This window comes from Pithys albifrons, chromosome 15, assembly GCF_047495875.1.
Source record: "Pithys albifrons albifrons isolate INPA30051 chromosome 15, PitAlb_v1, whole genome shotgun sequence".
NCBI lineage: Eukaryota > Metazoa > Chordata > Aves > Passeriformes > Thamnophilidae > Pithys > Pithys albifrons.
This window is the reverse complement of record NC_092472.1, coordinates 7,574,239-7,595,820: the sequence shown is the minus strand read 5'-3', so window position 1 is coordinate 7,595,820 and position 21,582 is coordinate 7,574,239. Positions and strand designations below refer to the sequence as shown.

General features: G+C 41.9%; 1 protein-coding gene across 1 annotated transcript in view; it reads left to right on the top strand.

The window, feature by feature from the left end:
- The window catches only part of KDM3B (lysine demethylase 3B), a 45,717-nt gene that overhangs the window by 19,408 nt on the left and 4,727 nt on the right, over window positions 1-21,582 (top strand). The window contains exons 8-20 of the mRNA XM_071570171.1: window positions 98-1,337; window positions 1,703-1,904; window positions 3,209-3,423; window positions 4,287-4,439; window positions 5,426-5,533; window positions 5,964-6,091; window positions 6,737-7,016; window positions 7,974-8,230; window positions 9,084-9,350; window positions 15,808-15,979; window positions 19,528-19,618; window positions 19,704-19,834; window positions 21,140-21,259. Coding sequence (XP_071426272.1) covers window positions 98-1,337; window positions 1,703-1,904; window positions 3,209-3,423; window positions 4,287-4,439; window positions 5,426-5,533; window positions 5,964-6,091; window positions 6,737-7,016; window positions 7,974-8,230; window positions 9,084-9,350; window positions 15,808-15,979; window positions 19,528-19,618; window positions 19,704-19,834; window positions 21,140-21,259 — 3,364 coding nt within the window. The remainder of the gene's footprint in view (window positions 1-97; window positions 1,338-1,702; window positions 1,905-3,208; window positions 3,424-4,286; window positions 4,440-5,425; window positions 5,534-5,963; window positions 6,092-6,736; window positions 7,017-7,973; window positions 8,231-9,083; window positions 9,351-15,807; window positions 15,980-19,527; window positions 19,619-19,703; window positions 19,835-21,139; window positions 21,260-21,582) is intronic.

Genomic DNA, 21,582 nt, shown 5'->3' with positions numbered 1-21,582 from the left:
CCAGATGGATAAGCTAATTGTACAATTAGATGAACCAAAGCATTCTTGAATCAAACAACAATCAACAATAGGCTAATGCTTATTAATTTTGTTTCAGAATTCCCGAAATTCACTTTTGGCTTCTGGATTTGGAGTGTCTCTTCCAAGTGCTTCCCAGTCCTTGGTATTTGGGGCTGGAAGGAGCCAATCAAATGGAGTGATGCCTCCAGAAAGCAAGTCTTCTGGATTTCCTTTTGGCTGTAGTACTGGACAAGAGGCTCAGAAAGATTCTGATCCATCCAAGAACTTGTTTTTTCAGTGCATGTCTCAAAATCTTCCCACCAGTAACTATTTCACAGTCATTTCAGAGAGCTTGACTGAAGATGTCTCCAGTCGGGACTCATTCAAGCAGTGTACAGAGGGTGTGGGTGCTGGGATCTGTAAAGGTAAAATGCTTTCAGTGGACACTAAACCAGGAAGCCAGTCTGGTAGTTCTGTGGAGCGGAAGCTGCCTGTGGAATCCATGCCTACCCTTACTCCAGCCTTTTCACGAAGTCTGTTGAATACTCGCCCCTCAGATAGTCATGAAAACTTATTTTTACAGCCCCCAAAGCTGTCACGAGAGGAACCCTCAAACCCTTTCCTGGCATTTGCTGAGAAAGCAGAACTTAGTCCTTTCAGTGGCTTTGCATCTTCATCTCAGACAGGGGTTTCTACTCCCTCAACACCCGTGGGTCACAAGGCCAGCTGTGGCTGGCCGGATTCACTCACGTCTACAGACTCCTTAGCTAAGAAGAAAAGCTTGTTTATAACAACTGACTCCTCAAAGATGGTCTCCAGTGCTCCTGGTTCAACAGTAGCTGCAGGTGTTCAAAGCCCTTCCACTGTAGGGAATGGCCGCTCCAGCTCACCAAGCAGCAACCTGACACAGCCTATCGAGATGCCCACACTTTCCTCCAGCCCAACTGAAGAGAAACCAGCCATTGGGCCTGGGCAGCAGGACAATCCTCTTCTGAAAACCTTTTCTAATGTGTTTGGCAGACATCCACCTAGCTTTTTCTCTTCACAGGCAGAGTTTCTGCAGGAGAACAAAGCCCCCTTTGAAGCTGTGAAAAGGTTCTCGCTAGATGAGCGGAGCTTAACATCCAAACAGGACTCCGACTCCAGTACAAATAGTGACCTGTCAGATCTGAGTGACTCTGAAGACCAGTTGCAGGTCAAGGCTTGTATGAAGGGTTTCCCAGACCACTTGATGGCAAAGCTGGGCGCCAGTGTGGAGCACAATGCTGAACTGCTGCTGTGTAAAGGAAAGGGGAAGCAAGCCCCAAAGGGCCGACCCCGCACAGCTCCCCTAAAAGGTGATGGCTTGAATGCAGGTGATGTCTTGGAAGCACAAGGAGGTGGGATACTGGGTTATCTCCTGTGTGATGAACTGCGTGAACTAACCACAGTTGTAACCCTCATTTATACTCAGTAGGCAGCACACAGGATGTTTACAAGGCTAAAGCTTAATACTTCTTTTATGTGAATTAGATGTTCCCTTGAGAAATGTTTGAGCCTGTGTTTGTAGGGGCAGAAGTGTGGTATGCTGCAGTTCTGAACAGACTTACTGTGTTACGTGGGTTTGAATATAGAGGTCTCTGAGGAGGTCACTGTTGGAGCCAGTGTCGTTTTGGTGTTGCAGATAACTAATAGATTTTTGCTTTTACTTTGCCTCACCCAGTTGGCCAGTCTGTGCTGAAAGATATGAGTAAGGTGAGGAAGCTGAAGCAGTCAGGGGAGCCTTTTCTCCAGGATGGCTCTTGTATCAACGTAGCTCCACACCTGCACAAATGTCGGGAGTGCCGTCTGGAGCGGTACCGCAAATTTAAGGAGCAAGAGCAGGATGACTCGACTGTGGCATGTCGCTTCTTCCACTTCCGGAGGTGCCCAAATTCTTCCTTCCTTCCTATGTAGTCTGTGTGCAGAGCTTGGACCATGTCCAAGCACAAAGTAATTATGTTTTACTTATTTAATATGCTTGGGTACAATAAGGCAGGTTTTGAGTTTTCATTTCTCTGCATCACCTGACTGGAATTCCCTTGCTGGGGCGGGAGGAACTGCTGTTCAAAGATAAAGCTGTGTGATACTGAGTGAGTCTCCAGGTGCAGCATCAGGAAATTGAATTTGCTTTATTGGGTAGAATTTTACACTGGGTAACAATTTGTATACAATAACTGTTCTCTCCCTCCTTCATAAGGCATTGAAAAAAAAGATAAAATTTTAATTTGCTCAGCAAGTAAGTAAACAATTGCTAGCATGAGGCTGATGTTTGACTGGCTTCTGTTGAGTACAGGACTGATTTTTAGGAGCAGAACACTGTGTCTGTGTTCTCTCAGTGTTATGTACATGCTCCTGCAGTTCTTACAGATCTGTCATGCTTCTCTTCATCTTCCTCAACTGCCTATTCTAGCAAGTGCTATGCATCTTTTTCGAAGAATGTTTGGCTTTAGGGCATATAAAGTGAATTTTTAGGATGTGTGACCCATCCAGTAATCATACTGCTTCTCTTTCTAAGCTTGTTAAAAATTAATCTAGCTTTGAGGTTAAAGGCAAGACTTTTTCTGCTCAAAAATGAAGTAGCCTTTAATATTGGCAGGAGACGTTTAGGGTTTTGTAATACACTGTTACACCTTTTACCGCACAAAGACGAGGAGGATCAACAGCTACTGGTAAAACAGTTGTGATTCATCTCTGTGGAGAGCAGTGTAACAAGGATTTTTGCATATCTTGTAATGTGAGCTATTAGCACAAGTGCTGGCAGTCCTAGCCAGAACTGAAAAGTTGAGGAAAACTTTCTTATGAGTTAAAACGGAGAATGTGAACCATTCAGAATTTTGCAAGCAGCATCATGCAGCAGCCCAAATAAATTGAATGTTGTCATCTCTGTGTTAATAGTATAGAGAAGTGTGACTTAGAAGAAAATGCTACAGCTTGCTATGTAGAATTTCTCACCAGTGCTTACTGGGACCTGGGGATTCATTTCAGTGGGATTTGCAGCCATAGCTTTGCATACCTTATTCTCTTGTTGCTGGGATTTGCATAATAAATGTACTGTCTGTGGAATATAGCACTCTAGCTGAAGCCTTTTTTCCCTCCTTTCTGGGTTTGTGTTGTGACAGAGATAGCATTGTAAGTTTTCTAAAGGTGGCTGACCAGTTTCTCAGTTATTCCATCCTATTTCCTGCAGGCTCGTATTTACCCGGAAAGGTATTCTACGAGTAGAGGGTTTCTTGAACCCACAGCAAAGTGACCCTGATGCCATGAGCCTGTGGATTCCTTCCTCCTCCCCTGCAGAGGGGATCGATCTGGAAACTTCCAAATATATCCTGGCCAATGTTGGGGACCAGTTCTGCCAACTTGTTATGTCAGAGAAGGAGGCAATGATGATGGTGGAGCCACATCGTAAGCTGGGCTTTTGACATGTGTTTTGTCCATCTTCTCTGTGTAATGTGTGTACAGTGCAGTGGGATAGAGTAGAAAATGTCATATAATTTCTTGTTAAAATGCTTCTGCTCTTCCAAAGAGAAGGCTATATTCACTTCTTTGGGGTGTATGTAATTGTGGAACCAGCATTTGGGATTTTTCCTATCCTTTTGTGCTCTGGGGACATCATGGGTTTTCTAGGGAGGGAGCAGAACCTGCGTTCAGCCCACAAGGACTCAGCTGAACAACTAATTGTCAGTTTTCCACTTCAAAGGGAATAGATTTAGAGAAACCATTAAAAGGTAGCCAGTTTAGGCTATCACATGGATAACTGACTATCTAATTTTTTCCCTTTTGTTTCTGGAACGTACAAGGGCAGCCTTTTGGAGAGAGCTTCTCCTTCGTCATCAAATGTGTTGGTTAAGAATTTGAATTGTTGACAGGCATCTGATTAGTAAAACTAAATATACATTCTTTATGGTTTTATAAGCTGACATTATTTGTGGATAAAACTAGCAGAAGATTTGTAATTTTACTATAAATTCCATAAGTTCTCCTTGAAATTCAGTTACTACAGAACTCTGTAAGGTGCTGAATTTCACTGTAGTGTGCATTTGGGGACCACCTGACCTTACTCACTCTTAGGGGAATTTTAATAGTGTCACAAGATTAGCAAATCAAAGAATATGTCTCTGAATGTAAAAAGCATATTTCTAAACTCTGCCTTCAGGTCTTGTTTCTGTGAATTGTTTCTTTGTCAATGTTACTGTGATATTCTGAAATTATGTGAGAGAAATGCAGAATGTCACAGCAATAACTCGTAATGTTCCTTCTCTTTATAGAGAAGGTGGCATGGAAGCGAGCAGTACGTGGTGTGAGGGAGATGTGTGATGTGTGTGAGACAACACTCTTCAATATTCACTGGGTTTGTCGGAAATGTGGGTTTGGGGTCTGCCTGGACTGTTACCGGCTGAGGAAGAACCGCCCACGTAGTGGTGAGTACTGGGCTTTTTCACCCCACTGCAGTCTTTGGACTGACTCGTTTTCATTGGGATAGTTTCTGGGAAGTTGCTGAAGGTTTTGTGGGAGAATTAGGGAGTGTCAGCTTGGAAGGCTGCATGTTTGGAACTTGGGCACTACTGTCTTATACGCTGCTGGTCCATTCTTCTCTTCCTTACGTACCTGTGTTTTACCTATTTGCTTAGGATGTGGTTATTAAAATTGCAGCATCATCAGGCATAGGCTGTGTACTGAGACAGATGACTGGATAGTTCTCTTTTCCTCAGAAAGTATAAGAGAGAAATTAAGTAATATTCTTAACAGCTTGGAACCGTCGCAAGATGAACTAGTGAGCAGACACTGCAGAGAACTGATGTTTTTAACAAGGAGTTAGATGGGAAAGGTTTTGAATCCTTGGCACACCAGGGCTTGTAATTCAGCAAAAAGTTCAGTAAGTTGCATTTTAACAAATAGAGGCATATCATGTTTACAAAAAACAGATACCTGGTTGGGGCTTTTTGTGGACTTTAGTGTTTTGAGGCCACTTTGGTAGTGTGGGTGCTGTCAAATTACAGTTAATAAGAGTAAGGCTATTGCTGACAGTTACATTATTGTATGGAGCAGATGTATAAAATACTGGATCTTGATAAGTGTGAATAGTGCTGTCTGTTCATTATGATAGCTTAAGAAAGCATCATGAGAACAAGAGTATCATATTTTAAAAATTAAGGCTAGAAGCCAAGATTTTTAGGTGATTAAAAACAACCTACTAGAGATGAAGGGAAAATGACTGTGGTAGTTTTATAATCTGAAGAGGCAAAAGTTGCTGTAGGTCCTATTCTAGTGGTCTGTATTTATAGCTTATTTCTGAGATCATCAGGTTAATCTCCAGCACTGTAAAGAATCTAAAGTAGCTATTATTGCAGAAATACCCAGTATTGTAAAGTTGTAGTACAAAATTAATTTTTTTTCTTTATTCCAGAGACGGAGGAGATTGGTGACGAGGAAGTTTTCTCATGGCTGAAGTGTGCAAAGGGTCAATCTCATGAACCAGAGAATCTTATGCCAACACAGATCATCCCTGGTACAGGTAATGCAAGAAATGTGAAAGGAAAAATACCAAATTTTGTCTCTATTCTGAGCAAACAAGTGGAAAAAATATGAAGATGAGTGATGTTCTAGTAAAGTGGATTTAGAGGAGACTTCCACTTGCTGAGCTCCTCTCTCTGATGACCAGCAATAGGACACAAGGAAATGGAATGAAGCTGCATCAGGGGAAGTTGAGATTGGAGAGCAGGAAAAGCTTCTTCACTGGAACAGACTCCCTCTCAGTGTCATTGTGAAGGCAGTGCTAGCACCACTGGTCACACTGTTGAGAGATAAATGTCTTGTTACAAGATGTGATCTTAAAGATACTTTGCAATAATACTAAAAAAACCCCACCCCTCTGAAGATACAGTTAAGGCCTTTCTTTTAGATTTCTTTACATGTGATATTAAAGACTTAACTTTATTTTCCAGCGCTTTACAATATTGGAGACATGGTTCATGCAGCACGAGGCAAATGGGGCATTAAAGCCAACTGTCCATGTATTAACCGGCAGAACAAATCGGTGTTGAGACCAGCTGTCACTAATGGAATATCACAGGTATGTAATTTGAGGCTGAAATTACCTTGTTTGACATTTATATTTTTAAGATGTGTTAAGATATTAGATCCTTTAGGCTGATCTGTTGTGAAACAGAAATTTTGTTTTCTCCATTTGTGCTCTGAGTATTTCAGCTTAGCAGAAGTCTTCTGGGATGTTTCTGGGGGATGTGAACTGCATCTGTTATTTACAAAGTGGGTATTTGGGCTAATACTCTCATGTAGAAGTTGGGCAGGAAGCCATTCGTACTGATGCTGTGTTTTGAAACAAACCATTATTTGTAGCTTGCAACATGTGCTTTTTTGTTATGGTCTGTGAAGGAATCTAGAGTAGTTGTGTTGCTGTTGACACAAAAAATCCTCCTGTAATTAAAAAAAAACAAGGAAGGCAGGGAGAGGAAAAAGCCTGGGCTCATGTTAAAAGATGACATGGGAATAATTCACACCACAGTGCAAGGTCTAATACACAGATAAGAAGCTCGTGTACTCTGCTGCTAGCTAAGCATAAATGAGCTCTACTCTGCACTTAAAGCAAATGAACAAAGAAAAACAGACAAAACCAAATGCACTGGATAACTGCCTCCCAAGCTGAACAACTCCTTTTATTCAACATTTAGCAGTTGGTTTTTTTGTTTGTTTGTTTCAGCTTCCGTCTGTAAATCCTAGTGCATCAGTCTCTGGAAACGAAAGCACCTTTTCCACTGGAGCAGGGACAGCAGGAGTGGGACAACTAGAAACGGACACCGTACCAAAATCGGAAGCAACTGATAGCAGAATAGAAGAATCTGCTAAAACAGAGACATTACCAACCAATAACACTGGTGAAATAAAGACTAACAGACCACTTTGTCCAGAAACAGCTCCATCCTCAGCTTTACACTGGCTTGCAGATTTAGCAACGCAAAAAGCAAAGGAGGAAACAAAAGGTGAGCAGAAGACATGCCCTTTGGGGTTGGAATTAGATACATGATAACATGCTGTCTGGTTGCTGTATTTTGTTTAAGGCTAGGCACTCTCACAGGAAAGAAACAGGCCATTTTACTTCCTTTGCCTCCTAGAGCCAGTTTTGGTTTAGAGGCTTAGGAATGTGCAAAGCTGGAAAGATGATACAGCTGAAGATAATACTGTCTTGTCACTCACAGTTTATTTCAGTGCCAGTTTGTGTATTTATTTTATCAGAATCTGGTATCCTGATGTAAAAATGATAGTAGCCAATTTCAGATGCAGCTTTGTCACTTCATAACTATTGAAGCAAATAAAGCTCCTCTGTGTGCTGTGTGAAGTGTGCACTTCCAAAGACTTGAGAGAGTAGAGTCCAGTTGGAGGCTCAGATGGAAGCTTTGGGCATCTTTAATACCCAGCAGTTTGAATGAATAGAATTCCTAGATGTCAGAGGGAGCATGCCCAGCAGAGGATTTACTCCTGCCCATGTGTCTGGCAGGAACTGCTTTATATATTGATGTTAAATGCTCATGAATCACAAGTTTTGCAGGGCTCAGTCACTGTAATATTTTGACCATCATTAAAGTTTGAAATATTTAATATCAAAACATTAATTTACAAATTCAGAGCAATATTTTCTTAATTGAATCTGTTACAAAGTTGTGGGTTTGTGTGTGTCAGACCCTTTCAGATCAGATATATTGTGCTATTTGAAAGCTTAACAGCATATGAAGGGTAAAATCTCTGAAGGATCTGATGTCTGATTCTCAGTGAGGAGCCTCATTCACTGTTCCAGTGACCATTTACCTTTACCACGAGATTCTGTCAATATCCTATTTACTGCAAGAACAAATAATTTCAGAAAACTTTGTGATCATTTGGACTTTACCTCTTATTTTTCTCCCCCTGCCCCACCTTCAATGTTTGTGTTTACCTTGCAGAATCAGGATCCCTGAGATCAGTGCTTAGTAAAGAATCCCATTCACCCTTTGGATTGGATTCCTTCAACTCCAGTACAAAGGTTTCCCCCCTAACCCCAAAGCTGTTTAATAGCCTCTTGTTGGGCCCGGTGACATCTAGCAACAAAACTGAAGGCTCCAGCCTCAGAGATCTGCTACACACAGGGCCGGGGAAGCTTCCTCAGGTCCCATCAGACACAGCAATCCCCTTCCCTCCGGTCTTTTCTGCAGCTTCTACGGTAAATACATTTGTATTCCTTCAGTGTTATCTGTTTTAGTGAAGAAATTCATGATGATCTAACAATTTTCATCTAAAAGTTTTTATATTATTTTACTCTTGAACGTTGAAACAAGTACAATCTCACCAAAACTCACTGCCTCACAAAGTTGTAGAGAATTTTTATCCTAATTTTTAGTTTACTACTGCTGTGGGGAGACTGTTGTTTCCAAGAGACCAAGAAAGTGAGTTAAATACAGCCTTTAAATTGTTTAATTGATGATTAGCATCCCTGTAAAAGCTCACTTTATATTTTGAAACTTTGAAAATATTTCAAGAGCATGCCATAGAAAAAAGGCAAAAACTTACAGGTAAACCAGTTCCATAAACAAACTTGTGGATACTTGAAAGGAATTTGAGCTAGAATATACCTGGCTGTCTACTTAGGTTCTGTTGACATACAAGAAGCACTTTCTCCTGTCAGTGTTTATTTAGTGTTCACATATATCCATCAGCTTACGAGCCCCACGGTTGAATTCATTTCCTGAGTAGTGGGATGAGGAAAATGGGGAAATAGAATTGAGGTTAATGAAGTTAAATAAAATATGAGCCATTTTTACTATTAAAGTAGCCAAGTTTAGATAATTAGAGTTTTCTATTTCATGATTGTTTGCATAGTATTTTTCTAGGTAGTGTGTAGTTGATTATGTTTCTGCTCTTACTTGGATACATGTTTGTCTCTGAGGCAGGTTGTTTACTGATGCATGTTTCTCTGACACCAAGGTGTCTGTGACTAAAGTCTGAAGGAGAGCAGATATACGTTAATACTTTTACTGTTGCAAGACTAAAGTTACCTCTGGATTTGCATCTTCTAGGGGGCCAAAGGTAAAGCCAGCCTGCCTAACTTCTTAGACCATATCATTGCTTCTGTGGTGGAAAATAAGAAGACATCTGATGCTGCAAAGCGAGCCAGCAATCTGGCTGACACCCAGAGAGAGGTGAAGGAAATGGTAATGGGATTAAATGTGCTGGATCCACACACTTCCCACTCTTGGCTATGTGATGGTAGACTCCTTTGCCTTCATGATCCCAGCAACAAAAACAACTGGAAGATCTTCAGGGAATGCTGGAAACAAGGGCAGGTGGGTGATGACAGGTATCCAACCCTTGCAGTTTGAGTCTGTACCTTGGTAATTGACAAGTCTATTCACTCTTTGGCCAGTTGCTCCTGAGTGAATATGAGGAATGAAGATTTCAGCTGCAGCAGCCCTGTCCACTCTGTGCTGTACTGACTCAAGCCTGTGTGCTCTTGCATATTGAGCTTTTCTCAGCTTACCAGCATGAGTGCGTTTGCTGTGCCAGTCTTTTCATTTGTAGTGTGGTTTGTGCTGAACCTGAGCTCTACTACAGCCCAGTAGTGAATCCACTGATTTCCTGCATACACTCTCATATCTCCCCCACTTGATGCTTTACAGCCTCAGGGAAAGGTCCGTTCCTACCAGCTGCAGCATGTGCATAACCAAAAGTGCTGCATGCAGTGATCTGATCTGCATTTTTGGTGTACTTGATACTGTGGCTCACCCCGAGGAAACCCAAGTGCTGGTTTTGAACTCCACAACTCATGTACTGAGCACTCCTGTGAATTGTCTGAGGTGCCATGAACAAGTTAGGCCTTCAGTCAGAGGCTGGACCTGAGACCTGCTTCCAGCATAGCCACTTTTTAAGATCTTGATCTGTAGTGCTGCAGTTTAGGCTTCTCCAGAGAGTCAGTAAGATCAGCTTGGTCAGAGAAACTGAATCTTAAAAAATGAGTAACTGCTTCTGCAAAGGAATGCTCCCATAGTTCTATCAGAATATGGTGTCCATCAGTGTTCAGACTGTGTTCTTGGCACTTCGTTCTGCAGCTGCCTCTGACAGTTACCTTCACTAATTACTCAGAACTGAGACCACTGGTGTTAGACAGTTATGCCCCTCATCATCCTTTCTGGAGAAGATCTGGTTGTCAGCTGTTCTGTTTTTCCAGTGCTAATGCTCTTGGCACTCACATTCCATACTTCCGTGTGGTTGCTCACAAGATATGCAGATGTCTGAGGTGTTGTGGAGGAAGAGGCTGCAAGTGCGTCTTGTGGCACTCAGAGTCCATTCCTGACAGAAGCAGAGGACTTTTCAGTTGAGTGTAGCCTGTCCCACGGGACTGCATATTCTCTGGGTCCCCAGTGCACAGGCATAACTTGCATGTAGCCATGAGAACTGCTGAGATGACTGTTGTGCCTCCAGCCACATTCCTATTTATGGCCCCTTGGCCAGCTCCTAATAGGTGGAGGCAGCTACTGTGCATCACACCCTCCCTTGTTTGACTGGAAACTTTGCTTGCTGCTGGCGTTGCCATCTTTCCTCCCAAATGTAGTTATCTTCCTGTTCTGATTTTTTTGGGGTGCACAGGAGTCTCCTCTTTTTTTTTTTTTGAACCTGTTACATCTTTCTAATCTATGAGGAATTTCAGATCATTGTTTTGCAATGCTGTGGTGTCCATCATCTCCCTGACTTTGTAAAGAGCTCATTAGTTTCTGGATAGTTCATAATTTTCTGTCAGCAAATACTGCTGTCCCTCTTAGGAGGATCCTAAATGTTTTGGGAATGTTAACAAAAAATGTTCTTGTCAGTTTTTCTGCTAGTGAAACTGGTTAATCACCAGGTGCAAGATGCTGCCTGTGGCCATGGAGTTCTTGACTGTTAGGGAGTCCTGAGGGGCTCCTTTTGGAGTCTAGAGATGTGATGACTCGTTTTCTGCTTGATGTGTAGCTTGCAGGGTGCATCACCTTCCAAGGCAGAGCACACTGAGGCTCTGCCTACACGTGCCATTCTCAGAGACACCTTGTGTTCCACTGTTTTAGGCTTTGCCCCAAAATGTGTTGTTGATGCCTTTGGATGACTTTGTAATTCAGAAGACCCCTTGAACAGGAGCAGATGGGGCGTGTGCATTGCTCATTCAGGGATCCTTCAGGGGTGTTGCATTCCCTTGAGTTTCCTGTTGAAATGTGAATCTCTGTGAACTTCCCTCATTCCTGCACAACAGAGAGCATGTGACCCACGCAGGCATCGCTGTCTCAACAAGGCTGTTTTAAACAGAATTTTTTAAAGCAAAGATTCTTTTAAGAAACTGCTCAGTCACAGTTCTCCATTGGTTACATCTTCCTGTACATCCCAGATGCACCTTTAAAAGTGAAGTGAAAGAACGTTAATTCCACTACCAGTCACCAAATCACCTTCCTCTTCCTATTTTGTGAGCTGGAAAAAGTTATTTGGAAAAAAACCACTCTTTAGCTACTCCAGCACAATAAATGCATACTGGACACTAGATCTGAGCCATATGAAGATCTTGACTATGATGGCATCCCACATGGTTAAGAGAAAGATCTTTTTCCTTAATGTTTAGATAATGAATGGTTCTCTTTCAGTGTTGTGTAGAAAGAGCAATATTTTTGACTCCCTTGCCTCAGAAATTTGTCAGAAATAAGTTAAACTCTGTCTTATCCCAAAATTCACTTGAGAGATCATAAGAATAATTTTTTCTGAAGCTATTCTTCAAGAGCATTTTAGTCTCCTTGAAATGGTTGTTGCTTATCTGGAGATACTGTCATGATTCTCATCCTATAGCAACCTGTTGTTGTCTGAATTGTCATGCTAGGCTTTCTCTGTTCTGAGACACTGAAAATTTTGGATGTTAATGGAGCTTTTCTCTCTCCCTGTAGTCTGAGAGCAGATTTGGCAGGAAATGTCTAACAAGCAAGCCTGCTGTCCTTTTATGTTGCAACTCTAGCTGTGTTCTTTACTAGAGAGAATATTTTCTTTCTTCCATGAGAAATTTGCTGCTTAATAGCTGGAAGGCTTCTACTAAATTGTTTGGTTTATAGGTTTTTTTTTAAATTGCTACTTACAAGTGGTCAAATGTGTACAACAGGGATCAAAATCTGCCATTATTTTCCTGTGCTGAAGACAACTGGTTTATCCATCAGCTTAAAGCCTACCTGGCCATGCTTTCCACCCATCCTCTGAAAGTTACTTTTATTTTACTCCTCATGCGTGATCCCTGGTATTTTTGTAGAATATGCTTAAAACCTTTTAATTTCCTTAATATTACATTTTCTGCTGGGATCTGGGAGTATATTTGAGATCAGAACTCAGTCAATTTAGGGAGGTTTGCTCCTTGTCAGGGCCTCACATTTGGGACACTGGAATGACTAAAGCTTGTTTGTCCCTTAAACATTTTCCCTCTGCTGCATTTCCATACTGGCACACACAGTCCTGCTGGGGAGACCAGGATGGTACCAAGAGGGACTGTTTGGCTCTGGGAGGAGCAGTCAAGGCCATGGAGCCCTGGTGGTTTTCTGAATCCTGCCAGTGAGGGGCAGAGGAGTGGACAGATCCCACATGGCAACCACTGTTTGCACAGCCAGTTTCAGCAACAGGGTTTTACAGTCATGGGAACCTCCTTGAGGATTGCTTGGAAGAGATGGGGTTCCATCTGAGTGGGGCAAAAGCACCTTTGCCAACAGGTTAGCCAGCCTTATTAGGAGGACAGTAAGGAGGAGCAGCAAGGGAGAGAATGACCAGTGATCAAGGAAGGAATTAGCTGGTTGTTTTGACAGGCAAGCAGTGTGGGGTGACACAAGCAGAAGAAATCTGTTCTCCTGTGCTGTGGGAAGGGATAGGTTAGAGGCTCCTCAGGAAGGACAGGCTGGAAAGTTGAGGAGGGAGCATTGCTGTGCATGTGAGGGAGCAGCTGGAATGCATAGAGGGATGATGAACCATTTAAGAGCTTTTTGGGCAGGATTAGCAAGCAGAGGTATATGGGCAATGTTGTGGCAACTATCTACTACAGACCACTTGATCATGGAAAAGGGATAATGCCAGTTCAGACAACTGAAGGAATTCCAGTGTTCACATTTCCTGGGCCTCGTGGGACCACCCTGACACCTGCTGGAGGAACAACACAACAGGTGACAAGCACTCCTGAAGTTTTCTGGAATGCATTAGTGGCAGGGTCCTGACACGGCTGCTGAAGGAGCCAGCTGGGGAAGGGCTCTGTGCTGGCCCTCGTGCTTCCACACAAGAACTGGTTGTTGATGTGGAGGGTAAGGGGCAGTTTTGGCTGCAGTGACTATCAGAGGGTTGTGTTTGGGTCAATGTTCTGAGAGAAAGGAGCAATGCAAAAAGCATGATTGCAAGCCTGGGCTTCAGGACAGCAGAGTTTCTCCTTTTCAGATACTTGCTTGGAAGAATCCCATGGGATATGGTCCTCAGGAGGAGCAGCTCAGAAATACTGGCTGAATCCTGTTTAACCTGCCTTGTAGCCTTCTGTGGAGAGATGACTTGGTGTTGAAGTTTCACTGCTGCCTTCTAGAACCTATGGCTGTGGTGTGTTGTATTTCAAAACTGAGGCTGTTTCTGTTATCCCTGAAGTTGGGGTCCAACAAATGAACTCTGTTCATTTCTAAATCAATAGTTGTCCTCACTTAGGGACTAAAATTGAAACTAGTCGTGATAGAGGCCATTGGGCAGTCCAAAGGAAGCAGTGGTTAGTTACACTGGAGTGTAACTGCGTAACTTTAAGCTGCATAACTTTTGAGTTGCTTTTATGTATCTGTGGGTATCTTTGCCTAATGCACTGATACCACACTGAGGGACATCTGTGCTTCTCGGGGTTGTGCTGAGCTCTTCGTGTGAATCAACCTAAAATCCACCTTCAGGTCATTATTAATGTACAGAGCACAGCTTGAAATTAATTCAGATTTGCACACACATGGAAACTGTTACTTGAACATAGGTAGCAGTTACTAAAGCTCTTCAGGTGGGAATAGTCTATTTGCAAGTTCACTTCATACCTTCTTTTCCTTTTCTCTCAAGTCCAGTAACTCCTTTAGAAATGGTAGGATGAGGGGAACTTACAAAGTCTTGGCCAGTGTTGGGAGCATTGTCTGGTGTACTTTTTCAAGTATTGTCAGTTTAGCAAATGCCCTGAAGTGTTTATGGGGATAGGCCACTGGAATCTCTGTGTAGAATACATATATATATATATATATATATGTCGTTAGCCTAAACATCTTAAAAACCCCTTCTGCAAGCCTCTTTTCTGTTACTTGGTTTTGTCCGAGGGAATTAATGATGATCTGTGGTTATACATAAATAATGAGTGAACTAGTTAAACAATTCATATCAGAATATGAAAATTTCACATGAGAAGGCTTTACTACAAATGCTGTTTCTAATGGTGGTTGCATTTGTGCTTAAAACGAAGGACAGGTGGTGGGATTCTACACCCACTGTACTTCCACAGGTGGATTGACCTTGTGTGGCTGCCAGACACCTCTACCCAGCTGCTTTCTCACTCCTGTTCTCAGCAGAGTAGGGGGAGAAAATAATGTGTAAAGTTTGTGGGTCAAGATAGATAAGGCAAAACAGATTTGACTTGTGATAAAGTAATTTAATTTATTGCCAGTTAAAACTAGAGTAGGATGGTGGAAAACAAAGACATAGCAATAAATACCTTATCTCCCCCACTTCACCTTTCTCCTGAAGGCTGAACTTTACTCTCTCATCCCTGACTCTTCTACCTCCTCACCCCCTGTAGTGACATGGGGGATTGGAGAATAATGGGGCTTGTGGTCAGTTCATAACACTTTGTCTCTGCTGCTCTTTCCTCCTCACACTTTCTCCTTGCTTCATTGTGGAGTTCCTCTCACAGGATACTATCCTTCTTGAACTGCTCCAGCATGAGTCCTGTCCATGGGCTGCAGTCCTTCAGGAATGGGCTGCTCCAGTGTGGGTCCCCAAGGGGCACAGTTTTTGCCAGTTTTTTTATGTGTAGGATTGTCCCCACAGCTTCTGCCAAAGCCTGTCCAGTGTGGGCTCTCCATGAGCTGCAGTTTCCTCCAGAGAATCTCCCTCTGCTGCAGTGCAGGGTCCTCTGCAGACTGCAGGTGGATCTGTGCTCCACCGTGGTCCTCCACAGGCTGCAGAGACACAGCTGCCTCCCCACACTGTTCCATGAGCTGCAAACACCTCCTCTGTCACTGACCTTGGTGTCTGCAGAGTTGTTTCTCTCCCTGCCCCCCATCTGCCATCTGTGTGTCGTGTGCGTGTCCCCATCTCACACCCCCCTGCACACCAGCGGCTCTGCAGCACTTTTTACTCTCTCTCGTTATCACAGAGGTGCCACCAGCATCAGTTATGGACTCAGCTTTGCCAGCAGTGGGTCTCTTGGAGCCAGGTGGAGCCATCTGTGTCCATGGGGCCTGTCCCAGCCTCATGTCACAGAGCCCAGCCTGCTGCCAACACCTTGCCATGGGGACCTAAAGCACTTGCCTTGGCCAGTCTAATCCCACACCACTTCTAAGGCAACTGCACATGGCTTGGAACTAAAGTTTGGCTCTGGTTATTTGCTTGATGCATGATGCACAACAACCAGACATGGATCAAAGTAGATTTGTGGTGTCTTTTGCATGGTGGTAGCCAGGAGTCTCGGCTCTTAAGAAAGTTTGGCTGCTTGTGTAAGAAATTTGGTTATGGTGGAGTAAGCATTCATCTTTGTATTCTCAGCCCGTGCTGGTATCTGGTGTCCATAAGAAGTTGAAGTCAGAACTTTGGAAACCAGAAGCTTTCAGCCTGGAATTTGGAGATCAAGATGTAGATTTGGTGAACTGCAGGAACTGTGCCATAATTTCAGACGTGAAAGTGCGTGACTTCTGGGATGGCTTTGAGATAATATCTAGTAAGTAATATTTATGGCTGACTAGTTTAACTGAGCAGTCTGTCTTGCTATCTTCAACTCTTCCTTTTTCACCTATTTTCTTAAAACCTAAAAAATAATAATTAAAAAAAAATCCAAATACCCATCAGTCTCTTCCAAAGAAGCCATTGCTCCTTACAATGTAGCACCACCCTCTAGAAAATACTTTACTGGTGAAGATTAGGGCAGGACTGCCCAAGAGAACTGTCTGTACTATGGTATGTTGGCATGTGTTACTTTCATATGTCAAAAAATGGTCCATTTCATGGGAAATGGCTTTTTTAAAAATCTTTTCTCAGTGAAATTAATCATCAGTTACTAAGACAGTAAGTAATTTGTCTACCCTTACTCTCCTTCCAACCTCAACTTCTATTGTAAAGCCAAAGGGAACCTGCAGAGCTAAAATAGATTGAGGCTTTTCATGCTAAAACTTGGACTTGGTGGAATACATCAGCTAAGTAAGCTTGACACTGCAAATTATTTTTATAGTAGATCGTCTGTGGGTACAAGTTTCTCTGAATTATGAATAGCAATGCTGTATGAATGTCTCACATGGTACTTAATGCTTGAGTTCTTTGAGAAAAACAAGACTAGATGGGGGAACTAACCAGTTAAAATGTCTGGGGATATGACTGGGCAGATAAAAGTGCTGCTGAAAAGCAGAGTGCTCCATTTTAGGGTGTATAAACCTAGATCAGAATGGTCTTACAGATGTTAGAATTGTAACGGTTCATTGCAAGGTTACTTATTTTAGTGTTGTGTGTAACATGTTTTGTGTATTTATTGCTGTGTGCAGATTGCAGAAATGAACTGTGGATGACTTAATAGAATGTTTGTTCAACAATCAATGAAATGAGAAATTCACAGACCAAGAATATTCCCTTTCCTAGTCATTTTCCATTCAGAGAACTCCCAGCTTTTGACTTGTTTTTGATACGGTTCCGTGTATTTTGCACTGTTAAATTTCTTATTCTTATTCATCAGAAATACATGGCCCAGAAGGGTATAACAGTGTGGTCTTAATGTGTATTGACAGTACTTGGGAAAGTTCACAAACTCTTCACTTCTATGCTGCAGTCATTCATGAAAATAGTGAATTTGTGTGTGTCAAGTTACCTTTGAGAAATGTTATTTATAGTTTGTCTCTGCAGGCTTGAAGGGCACACCCACGTGGGGAGAGCCCTTCCCAGATCTTCATTCGTGAAGTCTGGCCATACATACCAGACAGATACGCTTCTTTCAGCAAAAGCAACTTCTGCCTTTCTTTTAGACAAAACCTTTACCACATTTTACATGAGAAATATTAATAATCTGAGTTGGAAAACCTTGTCACTCTTGCTGGTTTCTTTTAAATGCATTTTACTTAGTGTTTTTCAGCCATGAGCAATCCCTAATATAGAAGAGTATTATTTGCTACTAGGCCAGAGACTTCACACACTAACTCATAGGAAAACTGTTTGCAAATTATGTAATGACAGTGACTTCTCTGCATTACACGAGCTTTAGATTTTTGAAATGTGTGGCTGCCCCCACTCTCTCCTTAAGTTACCAAAGAGATGTAGAACAGCCACTGACTTTGGAGGTGTTTTTGAGATTATTCTATATGACACTTTATTTAATTCTAACCTTGTACTGTTTCTTTGAATACTTTTGGGTTCAAAGTAGGCTTTTGCAAAGTCTAACTTTTTTGGTTTGATCCTTATTAGGCCTGCTTTTCTTTGCTGATCAGATGTTGTTTGAGGTTTGTCCAGTTTAGTGTAATTTGTCAGATCTTTGTTTTCATCCAGGCAGTTCTTCACTCTGTCCTTTCTGAATAGCCTTACTACACATTACTTTTTGTTTAGAACAAATATCCTTGATGAGTTCAAGTCTTGAATATGGGAAGTTGTGAAACATCTTTAAATTCAAGTCCTTGAGCAGTTCGTTTGCCTCTCTAAAATCTGTACCTCACCAAAATTTTTAAAATCAGTCACTTTGGTTTTCATATCTGCAGTTCCTAATTCCTTTTAATTTCAAAACAATCATTTTTTATATTGCAAACTAAGGCTGTCTCCTGTAGCTGTTGCTATGTAATGCAGATGTGGTTCACAGGTCTCCAAGTTCTGATTTCTTAGATACGCTTTCTCTTCTGATGCTCTCAGCAGCTCTGCTACATCTAGGTAAGATCAGCTGCTTTTGGTTTGGCTGACAGTCCTTGGTCAGGTAGGAAGGGCTGGAGGATGTCAATTTCCAGGGAAAGGGGGATGTGAAGGTGTTAGGCTGCTGTACACCCTGTTTCCCAACTAAGGGTTTCATGGGGAGCTGTGAAGAATCTGGTAGAAGAGCGGACTTTGTTTCTCTCTAAACATTACACTGTGTTCCAGCTGCTCCACCTACCAGTTCCAGAAAGACTCTCTTAGTTCTTGCAGGATCTGAGGCAAAGCAGCAGTTGGTGTGTCAGTGATGTCCTGGCACACGTCACTGCTGCAGGTGTAGCGCCACCTTTCTGTGCTCCGGCTTTCCCTTTTACCAGTCAGGACTCGTGTACAACTCGCAAAGTGAGGAACAGAGTTTGGTATTGGCACCCTGCTAATTTGAGTGCCTCCAGCAAGAAGAATTAAAAAGCTGAGGGCTGTGTTCCCCTGTGACCACCTGCCCTTCAGCTTTCTTGAGCATGGTGTACCACAGTTTCTTGCTTTACACTGAGGTTAGGGTTGATTTCAGAGCACGAACCAATAACTTTACTTTTATAGAAGTAGCACTCCTCTTGAAATTAAAGATGAAACTCCCTTAAACGTTGGTAAAAGAAGTAAGGAAGAATGCTTTGGAAAGGTTTGGTTTTGTCTCGGTTTAGCCCAGCCCTTTTGCCCAGCCTGAACTGCCTGCCCCCCTCCTTCCCAACAAAGGGAAAAAAAACTGAAAAGAAAGCAAGAACTCAAAAGAAAATTAAATCAGAATATACATGTATTTTCTAACATTTACAACTACATGTGCAATTTGTACACACTATTAGGGCCCCCCAGGGAAAAAAAAGGGAAAAAGGGAATGGGAAACAAGGAATAAGGAGGGACAAAAACGAAACAGACAAATACAATCAAAAAACTTTAAAAAAAGGAGGGAAACTGGCAAAGATACAATCTCACCAACTCCAAGAGGAAAACCAACTGAACAAGGGACCAACGTCTGGGTTCCTTCTGCTCCCCAAGCCTCACTGGAAGAAGGAAGGGAAAAAACCCCATACTTCCTATCTCCCTTTAGTCCATCCTCCCTTGTTACGTGGAAAACATGTGTGGAATACTTACGTAATGCCCATTTCCCTAGTTACAACTGGTTACTAAGGAAATCTGGATCAAACCCATCATAAAGTTGAATAAAAACTCCCTAATTATTAAACTGTGTTTGATCATACTATGGTAATGCTTGGAAGTCCAAAGAGAAAACAGGATCAGTTTTGTTGTGCATTCTAAGAGGTACAAAAAGACTTACAGCTTAAGGTAATGGGCTGTGGTGAGAAGATACTACATGAAAAAATCTTAATTTGTTTCTTGCAGAGCGGCTCAGGTCAGAGGATGGTCAGCCAATGGTACTAAAGTTAAAGGATTGGCCTCCAGGGGAGGACTTCAGAGATATGATGCCTACGAGGTCAGTAACCCTTAGGTTCAATGCTGACAGGACTGCTGTAGGTGCTACAGGGGGAAAACCTGCATTGTCTCTCTTTGCTCTCTAGGTTTGAGGACTTGATGGAAAATCTTCCTCTTCCTGAATATACCAAGAGAGATGGCAGACTGAATTTGGCTTCCAGGCTGCCAAGCTACTTTGTCCGTCCTGACTTGGGTCCCAAAATGTACAATGCCTATGGTATGTGAGTATAATAGTTCTGCAGATGCTGGGGTTTGTGACTCTTTATTGTACTCAGGGCAAATACAAGGCTGTGGCATTGGTCAAAATGCAGTGTTATCCAAGAGCTTGCTGTCATTTCCTTTTCATTTAGTCTTGCAATCTATTCTTACGTTAGTCCTCTCTGTGTCAGATGTGGCCCATTCTGCCTTGTACATCCAAGAGATGTACATATGGTCAGGTAAGTTTGCAAACAATTAATACAAACAACAAGCATAATACCCATAGAGAGTTCAAGGTAAAGTCAGTATCTTTCTGAGACCAGTTGATAGTTTGAGAGGAAAATTACCTGGCTTCTGGTCACTTTGATCTGTACCTTTCCAAACGGGATTGTAATTTTCTTAGTCCATGTGTAATAGCACAGACCACAGACAACCTGCAAAACAAAACTGTCCCCATGTTCAGCGACCTGAATTGGATAGTTTTGTCCTCTTAAGGTTGGTTATGTAGCAGGTAAACAGCATACAAATAGAGGAAACCTTTATCAGAACACATACCCCCACTGCACGGGGCTGTGAAGCATTAAACCTTTTAATTATTGTAATATAGGAGTGTGGAGGATACATGAACAATTAATGTAGGTGATGTCAACTTGGATTATTTTAGTTCTGAATATACTGACTTTGAGGTCAAAGCAGGTTTTGTACACTTTTAATTCAAAACAAATGTGACTGATTGACTTGAAAGTATACTGTTTCACAGCTTTAGAGTAATATAAATGACATTTAAAGTAGTTGGGTTTTGTATGTACTGAAAAATGTCAAGCAACAGTGATAAGGAATAAGCTGCAGCCATCTTGCAAAGCAAGTGTGTGGAAGCAAACCTACCCTAATGCAGTTTCTGTAGTTCTCTTTGAGTATTGGTGAGACAGGGGTGCAGTGTTTTTTAAAGCTTTGCATTCTAATTATTGATACACCTGCAGTAACAACTCACCCAAGGACATGGATGATTTTTCATTGTTTCATCATTTGAGAAATGTTTTAGCTCAGTAACCAAATCTGGATTAGGCTTAAGTTGTAAACCAACATATTGCAGTTCTGAGAAAGAGATGTGGGGTTATTTTGGATTTTTTTAACATCACAAATAAAAGTTAAAATAGGGGATTGCAGCTTAGACAAATTGAGCTTATTTGTTATTTCGTGATGTTCAGCATTTTGGTTTATGTATTACTACAAATATAAGTTGAGTGAAGGAGTCTGTACACCAAAGGTTATTTCTGTAAGAGATTAATCATAGAATTTGATTTTATTTTACACTCTATTATAGGTTTAATCACAGCAGAAGACAGACGAGTTGGTACCACAAACCTGCACTTGGATGTGTCTGATGCTGTCAATGTCATGGTGTATGTTGGGATTCCCATTGGGGAAGGAACCCATGATGATGGTAATGCCTAAGGAAAGCTGTTTTCTGTACATTAAAAATAAATTGCGTGTGTGAGAAAGATGACTGTCATTTGTTGTTTAAGCTTGTCATGATACATAATTCAAGTATACAAGGCAGTTTGCTGCATTTGCAGCACATATTTAAAAGTGCAGTAGTGCTTCATTAGTTTCCAACTGTGGAAGAAGCAGAGTTTTGCTAGAAATGAGGTAATTCCTGAAGAAAGGAGGAGAAAGAAAAACTTGCAATCCTTTGTTCTCCTTGTATTTGAATAATTGTAGCTCAGTTTGAATTCATGACTGAGCTTCGTGAGTAGCTGTCAATTG